General features: G+C 36.1%; 1 protein-coding gene across 2 annotated transcripts; it reads left to right on the forward strand.

The window, feature by feature from the left end:
- Positions 1 to 209: 209 nt before the first annotated feature.
- Positions 210 to 8344, forward strand: LOC107831565 (plasma membrane ATPase 4-like). Of its 2 annotated transcripts, none has more exons than XR_001658400.2 (15): positions 210 to 741; positions 3944 to 4300; positions 4393 to 5154; positions 5273 to 5395; positions 5494 to 5598; positions 5704 to 5848; positions 5928 to 6092; positions 6208 to 6446; positions 6547 to 6579; positions 6674 to 6755; positions 6848 to 7008; positions 7107 to 7280; positions 7430 to 7580; positions 7716 to 7897; positions 7984 to 8344. XR_001658400.2 is itself a non-coding variant. In XM_016659349.2 (15 exons), exons 1-15 carry the CDS (start codon positions 691 to 693, stop codon positions 8078 to 8080), a joined length of 2859 nt encoding a protein of 952 aa, XP_016514835.2. In that variant the 5' UTR covers positions 210 to 690; the 3' UTR covers positions 8081 to 8344. The 2 variants fall into 2 exon arrangements, 1 of the variants encoding a protein (XP_016514835.2); XM_016659349.2 differs by having other exon boundaries at positions 7430 to 7612.
- The last annotated feature ends 578 nt before the right edge of the window (positions 8345 to 8922 follow it).

Below are 8922 nucleotides of genomic sequence, written 5' to 3' on the forward strand. Positions count from 1 at the left end.
TTCAAGTATTGCACACGATAAGAGTGTTATTTAAGTTAATCCAATATGAACTTATTTCTTTCTTGCACAATATAGTTAATTATCGGATCCGTATTTATATGAAATAGTGATCCAAAGTCAGCCCAATAATTTTAAAAGAAATTCTCATTTGATTCCATTATTCTATACTCGGACTATAATTTCTTTTTTAAAAAACACTCATTTAATTCAAGGATAACTCTCTCTTCTTTTTTCCCTCTCTCTTCCCCTATTAAATTTTTAAAAGAATATCGTTTAGAAAAGGAAAATATAAAATAAAATAAAAGTCAGAGAAGGTTTTTTTTCTTTTTTGGAGAGGCACTAGTGGGGTAGTATTATTATTATATCATGGTCGAGGCAATAGGCAATAGCTGGTGAGGTGTGTTTACACTGCTGGAGTGTCCAGTATATAAAGGGAGTCTCAGGCCCAAGCCTTATACCTCACAATTTCTCTCTACAAAGACAATCGCAAAAAAAACACAGAGGCAAAAATCATAAACCTCTGTTTGTTGCCCTTCCGCCGTTCCATTTCCCTTAATCCCCAAATCTCATTTTGGGGTTTCTGAAAAAAACATCCAAAAAATTCTACCGTTCAATGATTTATACCGTGTGATCAATCAATCGTTTTCTTTTGGTGTTTCGTCGTTGGTTTGATTTTCCCCTGGAGCAGAGATGGCAAAAGCTATCAGCCTCGAAGAGATAAAAAATGAGACTGTTGATCTGGTAAACCCACTTATTTTCTTCTACTGTTTTCGTTTATTTTTCATCTTTGCTGTACTGGTTTTTTCCTTGAATAACTTTCCCCCCCTTTTTTATTCCATTTGGTTATAAATATTGCTCTAGCGATCTCAATTTTCAAATGGAAAAGGAAAAGGAAAAGGAAAATAAAGTAAAATAAAGGATACGAAATTGAGGAAATCCTAATTTTGATTTTCTTCTTTTTCTTTCCTTGTGTTCTTTTTATTAATAATTTCGATGGACTATGATTAGACTGATCTTTTGTTTGGCTCCTTTGAAAAAAAGTCAAATTAAATGAAATGAGGAATGAGATACTTTGCTTTCGAGTATGGCATGCTTTTGTTTACTTTTTCCTTACAAGTAAACAAGTTTTACTGAAGTAACCTTTATTATATTGCCTTGCTAAAATTTTTAACTTTGTTCTACTAATAAAAAAAATGAAAGCTCTTTATTCGCTCGTCCATCGATTTTATTTCTTCTCTAAATTTTCAGTATATACTCCATATGCATAGTAAGTGTCTGTCTTTTGTGTGTGAATGTATAGAATTTGTATGCGTAGACACACTTTCACATGTGTGTATATGGATCTGTGTGTGTATATATATATAGATCATGCCTGTATACATATGCTTATGTAATACTGTATTTTAATAACGGTGGTCGAACCAAATAATGTTAATTATGGAATATTATGGTTTATTTCAAACAAAGTCGGACTTCATAGACTAAAAGTTTTAGTTATTGCTTTAATTATTTTTGAATATGTTATTTGCATCTTGTTGTATATTGACAGAACTTTTATTATTTAATAAGATAAAATTTGTTTCGTTCTGAATTTTCCTGGATATATAGTTGAATTAAGAAGCCCAATTTGAAATTGAGGTTAGCATAAATTATTTTGTTTTGGTATATATGTACTACCTCTGTTCCAGTTTATATGAACTTATTTCTTTTTTGGTTCGTTCCAAAAAGAATGACCACTTTCTAAATTTGCAAACAATTTTGTCTAAACTTACAATTTAACCCTTAATGAGAAGCTTTTATAATCACGCAAATACTGTGGGCCCCCTTTTGATTTGTTTAGGAGCACAAATTCCAAAAGTCTTCATTTTTTTCTTAAACTCCGTGTCCAATCAAACATATTCACATAAATTGAAACGGTGGGAGTAGGTTATACAAGATCCGTTATCATCATTTTTTCTTAAGTTAAATGACATATATGTTCACATGCTCATACATATATAAAGTTAAAAGAAAAAGCCAAAAAAAGATTGTGTAAAATTTTAAGGCTATATGTGAAGATTGTTAAAGTTTTTGCCATTTTCCTTTATTAATTATGTTCACAAAAAGATAACTTATTCCTTCAATCTTCTTTCACGTGTTTGTTAGTTAGCATGATCTGTCACAGCACGATAAATAAATACAGAAATATAAACAAGAAATAATAAATTCAAATTACCTTTATATCCTCAATAAGAGAAATCAGATTCGTTTTATGCCCCCAATAAAAAAGTGAAATAAATTCGAGCATCTGATTCTACGGTTCCGTTTTCCCCACATTTTCCTGACCAATCATTATCATTTCTGTTAGTGGAACACTTTTGCAAGTAAGAGGAGAAAATGAATTTTAATACCCTTTTCCCAATAAAAACTCCTCAATTCTTGACTCTGATGCTTAGATCAATTCAATTGAAACTAAGAAGGAAACCACAAGTAATAAACTTCATTTTTTTCACTATAAGTATAAATAAAAAATATTATGTGTTGAAAAGGAATATTGTTTTAAACAAGGTTCCAGCGGTTAATCAAATTGAAATAGATTGGGAGTGAAGGGTAAAAAATCTTGTATAAATATTTTTAGATGTATTGTTTATTTTTGAGGGAGGGGATGGGGGGATTTCTAAATGTGGTTTATAGGTTAAACCATGTCTTTTAGTGAAAGTTTCTGTCTGATTTATATTCGAGGGAATTTTCTTTTGTACTTTTTCCGTGGTACCCTGCACTTGGTGTGGATAGTTGTGATTTGGGAATTTCAACCTTATTAACGGCTCTAACTTATCTGATTTCTTTTTCACATTTTCCATTTTTTCTGCCTACTTTTTCCTTAAATAATGGTTCTGACTATTGACTACTGACAGCTTTTCTTGGATTCCGCTGTTATTACTATTAAATAAAACAAACTTAATATGTTTACCCCTCAACTTGGCATTAATTTCAAAGATGCCCCGTTAAAGTAGGCGGAGACAATGGGTTGCGGGCCCATATTCTAGCGCGTGAATCCCACGCGATGGTGCTCCATGTGGAAAGCGCGTGGCCCATTATCCCTTCATGTTGTGCTTCTGTGATTGGTTGTTAATCCAAGGCCATTGTCTGAGGGTTGGGAGCTCCATTTTTTGGGGTCCACTTATTTTGGGACCCACATAGTGGAAAGTCAACTTAAATGACTCACACATCCATATGACTTTCTGAATTATTCATGTGAATTACAGGTATAGAAAAGGATACTTATCAATTAAAAATAAATAAAATAAGAATCAAGGTAGTTAGCCAAAAGAAATATAAAATAGCAATACATTGAAACCACTATAATAATATTTTATCAGTACCTACTTAACTAATGACATTTTTTTTGTTTGGGTAATGATGATATAGTGTTGCTTTATGTATTTAGGAGCAGGGACATATATCTATTGAAAGTGATTAGACCTGGGACTTTTTGTTTCCCTTTTTCAGTTCTTTTTCCTATATGATAAAGATGGAGCCTTGGACTTTTTATTTTCTTATTTCATTTTGGAACATCAAATACTAAAATCTGGATGGAATAGGAATACACAAAATTTGTTATGCAAAAGGAAATGTCAGTTTTTGTCCTCTGTATGTTTTTTATGCTCTTAACTATCAAAATTGGGTGATATCACATCATCAGATGGACCTAGTTTATGGACTTGGATGTGTTTTAGCCACTACACTTAGTTCAGCTTAACTTTCAAAGCTAACCTACATATGAAATTTTGTCTAGCTAAAGTTTGTACACAGTGAAATAGTTATAATATATGGCCTTTTTCATTTTATGGATTGAACTAAAAATGTGACTAGGTTTTTATTAATTGTGATGTAAAAAACAATTTGAAGATGAATGAGTAGGCTAATTTTGCTAATCGGCTGTTTTATCTTCTTGAAATTGCAGGAGAAAATCCCCATTGAAGAAGTGTTTGAACAGCTGAAATGTACCCGCGAGGGTCTGAGTGCCGACGAAGGAGCCAACAGGCTTCAAATCTTTGGACCCAACAAGTTGGAAGAGAAAAACGAAAGCAAATTACTCAAGTTCCTTGGGTTTATGTGGAATCCTCTCTCATGGGTCATGGAAGCTGCTGCTATCATGGCAATTGCACTGGCTAATGGAAATGGAAAGCCCCCGGATTGGCAAGACTTTATTGGTATCATTTGTTTGCTGGTGATCAATTCAACTATCAGTTTTATTGAAGAAAACAATGCTGGAAATGCTGCTGCAGCTCTTATGGCTGGACTTGCTCCCAAAACGAAGGTATCAAACTAGCAAATCTGATTGAATATGCACGTTTTTTTTTAAAATGAAATACTAGTGCTTCCCATTCTAAATTATCTGTTTGACCGTAGGTGCTTAGAGATGGGCGCTGGAGTGAACAGGAAGCCGCTATTCTGGTTCCAGGGGATATTATTAGTGTCAAATTGGGAGACATCATTCCTGCTGATGCTCGTCTTCTTGAAGGTGATCCTTTAAAGGTTGATCAATCTGCTCTTACTGGAGAATCTCTTCCTGTGACCAAGAATCCTGGGGATGAAGTTTTCTCTGGCTCAACCTGCAAACAAGGTGAACTTGAAGCTGTAGTTATTGCTACTGGAGTTCACACTTTCTTCGGGAAGGCAGCACATCTTGTTGACAGCACCAACAATGTTGGGCATTTCCAGAAAGTGCTAACTTCCATCGGAAACTTTTGTATCTGTTCAATTGCTGTTGGTATGCTCGTTGAGATTATAGTCATGTACCCAATTCAGCACAGGAAGTACAGGGATGGAATTGACAATCTGTTGGTGCTCTTGATTGGAGGCATTCCCATTGCTATGCCAACTGTGTTGTCAGTCACTATGGCTATTGGATCACATAGGCTCTCCCAGCAAGGTGCCATCACCAAGAGAATGACTGCAATTGAAGAGATGGCTGGAATGGATGTGCTGTGCAGTGACAAGACTGGTACCTTGACTCTTAACAAGTTGAGTGTCGACAGAAACTTGGTTGAGGTGTTTGCAAAGGGAGTAGATAAAGAGTACGTGCTCCTCCTTGCCGCAAGGGCCTCTAGAGTAGAAAATCAGGATGCAATTGATGCTTGCATGGTCGGAATGCTTGCAGATCCAAAGGAGGTACATCTCTTTTCCTTTTGCAGTTTCTCATCTATGTGGACTAACTTTAAAATGTAAATTTTCATGCTTAAATTAACTTTACAATGAAATTTCATGCTTAACCTATTTTGATTTCTAGGCACGAGCTGGTATCAGGGAGGTGCATTTCTTGCCCTTCAATCCAGTGGACAAGAGAACTGCTTTAACATATATTGACAACAATGGCAACTGGCATCGTGCCAGCAAGGGAGCTCCTGAGCAGGTAGGTTTTCAGTTTCAATTACATTTTCCCTTGGTTTCCTGTATAAGTTTGAGTAATACTCTTGTTACTGATATTACAATTTTGCTCTATTGCATCAGATTTTGGACCTTTGTAACTCTAAGGAAGATGTCAAGAGAAAGGTTCACGCAATGATTGATAAATACGCCGAGCGTGGGTTGAGATCATTGGCTGTCGCTAGACAGGTTTGTAATACTAAATTTGGATTATTTTGAGTTTGCAGGTATAGGCCCGAATATATGCTCTCTCCCTGCAGCTGTCTTATCGTTGTTTAACTTGTTTGTTTGCAGGAAGTACCAGAGAAATCAAAAGAGAGCCTTGGTGGCCGATGGGAATTTGTAGGATTGCTACCCCTCTTTGATCCTCCCAGGCATGATAGTGCTGAGACCATCCGTAGAGCTCTCAACCTTGGTGTAAATGTTAAGATGATCACTGGTACTATACTCAGAATCAGACTCTTCCTTCAAGGCAATGCTAGTTCATGTATATGTAACTTACGGTTTTTGATTTCTAGGGGATCAATTGGCTATTGCTAAGGAGACTGGCCGTAGGCTTGGAATGGGAACAAACATGTACCCATCAGCATCTTTACTTGGTCAAGACAAGGATTCAGCCATTGCTTCACTTCCAGTAGAAGAATTGATCGAGAAGGCAGATGGATTTGCTGGAGTATTTCCTGGTGAGTGATTTTCTTTTTCGATTTTATCTTTTGTTTAATGGAAGTATCTACAACTACCAAACCTTAAATATGGATGATGAAAAGAGACTGATCATTTTCTTTTCTTGTTGCACAGAGCACAAGTATGAAATTGTGAAAAAGTTGCAAGAGAGAAAGCACATTGTGGGAATGACTGGTGATGGTGTCAACGATGCTCCTGCTTTGAAGAAGGCAGATATCGGAATTGCTGTTGCAGATGCTACTGATGCAGCACGAGGTGCTTCTGATATCGTGCTCACTGAACCAGGTCTAAGTGTTATCATTAGTGCTGTGTTGACCAGTAGAGCTATTTTCCAGAGGATGAAGAATTACACAGTTAGTCAATCTTTCCCCATTAATATTTTATTCCAGTTGACACGTCTTAATTTTTCTTATAAAAAGCCCCATTAATTTCGTTTAACTTTTGTTTTGGCAGATATATGCAGTTTCCATCACTATCCGTATTGTGGTATGTCCTAAGTGGAAATTAAATGTGATAAAGACATTAACTCATTGAATTTTTGAGGTTTGAGTTTCTTTGCTCTTGTTTTTCCTGTCTGCAGTTTGGTTTCATGTTTATTGCTCTGATATGGAAGTACGACTTCTCTGCATTTATGGTTTTGATCATTGCCATCCTAAACGACGGTAATGTCATTTCTACAGAGATCCTTTTGTTAACAAAATCATGCATTCACGTTACCTCGTTTGCCAGGACTGACATACATTTCTTGGTCCAGGAACCATTATGACAATCTCAAAGGATAGAGTGAAACCATCTCCAATGCCCGATAGCTGGAAATTGAAAGAAATCTTTGCAACTGGTGTTGTTCTTGGAGGTTACCAGGCACTGATGACTGTTGTTTTCTTTTGGGCCATGCATGACACTGATTTCTTCTCGGTAAGGACTAAACATATTATGATTCTTTTACTCCAAATATTTTTGTAGTTCCTTTTCTAATGACCATTTCTACCGGTGTCTTCCATTTTTTGCCACAGGACAAATTTGGTGTTAAGTCTCTTAGGAATAGTGATGAAGAAATGATGTCTGCTTTGTACCTGCAAGTGAGTATTATCAGCCAGGCTTTGATTTTTGTGACCCGTTCACGCAGCTGGTCCTTCGTTGAACGCCCGGGAATGCTGTTAGTTATTGCTTTCATGATTGCCCAGCTGGTAAGTGTTGGAGTTCTTCGACAAATATTAAAATCTTCTGGTTAAAACCAAAAATAGATATCTGTTTTCTAGTTCTTAAGCATGTATGAAGTTGTTTTTTCTTGAGGTCCGAAAGCTAGTAGTACTAAACTTATTAATGGATGCTTCAGGTTGCCACTTTAATTGCTGTATATGCCAACTGGGCTTTTGCAAGAGTCAAAGGATGTGGCTGGGGATGGGCTGGTGTCATCTGGCTTTACAGCATTGTTTTCTACTTCCCACTTGACATAATGAAATTTGCCATCCGCTACATCTTAAGTGGTAAGGCTTGGAATAACTTGCTCGATAACAAGGTATACTTTACTCTTCGCATGACCAACTGACATCCTCTTTAAATTCAATCGTTTCCGTGACTTCATAAACACGAGCCATTTCTGACATTCGGCCTAAAAACAGACTGCTTTCACCACCAAGAAAGACTATGGTAAAGAAGAGAGGGAAGCTCAATGGGCACTTGCTCAGAGAACTTTACATGGGCTTCAACCACCAGAAGCCACAAATCTCTTCAATGAGAAGAACAGCTACAGGGAACTGTCTGAAATCGCCGAACAAGCAAAGAGGAGAGCAGAGATGGCCAGGTATTTACTAACTTATTTCATTCTACAAACTTTCTAGTCTTGAGTTTGGTAAACAGAATTTTAATGGAACATTCTCTGTGTTGTAGGCTTCGCGAGCTGCATACTCTCAAGGGTCACGTTGAGTCAGTGGTGAAGCTGAAAGGTCTGGATATCGAAACGATCCAGCAGCATTATACAGTTTGAGAAAGCTTAATGAATCTTACACAAGAAAGGGAGAGGCAGGATGAGAAATCCAATGTTAATTAGAGAACAAAGAGAAGCTTTTGGCCTTGACCAGATAAAAAAATTTGTCTAGATAAAGGGGGAAAACTTTTATCTTCTGTGATCTTCCCCCCCATCTATTTTTACTTAACTTCGTTATGTATTTTGAAGCGCCGCCCATTGAAAGGGATTGTGTCCAAGTTTTTTCCAACATTTTAATGGTGAAGTGACATCTCCTTGTAACAACAGTTCTCTTCCAATTTCACCCCCTCTTTCTTTTTTCCTTGTTTTTTCATTTGATGAGAATGTCTCTCAGTTTTTTGCACATTCACTGGTGTATGTTACCCTTCATGAAAATGATATGAGTGAATAATGGGATTTCTTTTCTTGTTAACTGATCCAACTCTCTTCTAACTTGTTAGTTGTTAAAAAGACAAACGGCTTGGAAATTTGTTTGAAACGACTATCATCAGGCTTAGAAAAGGCTGAGTAACCTACAAGTTAAGATTTCACTATATCCTTAATTTCAACCTCTTTGCATGGTTATTACTTTCTTCTTTTCCTTTCATATGACATTATTTTTTTATTAGTCTATTTGGAAAAAAAAAAGACACTTTTCTATATTTGTAATATTCAACATTAAACCTTTTGTTATAATTTTATAACCACGATGACATGTTTAACGTCATAAGTTTCAATAGACCCTTTTCTTTATTAAACTTCATGCATATTCATACTTATACCACATAATTGAAAAGAGGGAACTGTATTCAATTGGAAAAATCACTCTTGGTCAGTTTAGGGGTTACCAACTTTCAAATACA

Source organism: Nicotiana tabacum, chromosome 9 (genome assembly GCF_000715075.1).
Source record: "Nicotiana tabacum cultivar K326 chromosome 9, ASM71507v2, whole genome shotgun sequence".
NCBI classification, from domain to species: Eukaryota; Viridiplantae; Streptophyta; class Magnoliopsida; order Solanales; family Solanaceae; genus Nicotiana; species Nicotiana tabacum.

Coding starts and splice junctions, on each gene's coding strand:
- LOC107831565 (XM_016659349.2), top strand. CDS start 691: ATGGCAAAAGCTATCAGCCTCGAAGAGATAAAAAATGAGACTGTTGAT. Junction 5,599..5,703: donor CATTGGCTGTCGCTAGACAG/GTTTGTAATACT, acceptor GTTTGTTTGCAG/GAAGTACCAGAGAAATCAAA. Junction 6,580..6,673: donor CCATCACTATCCGTATTGTG/GTATGTCCTAAG, acceptor TCCTGTCTGCAG/TTTGGTTTCATGTTTATTGC.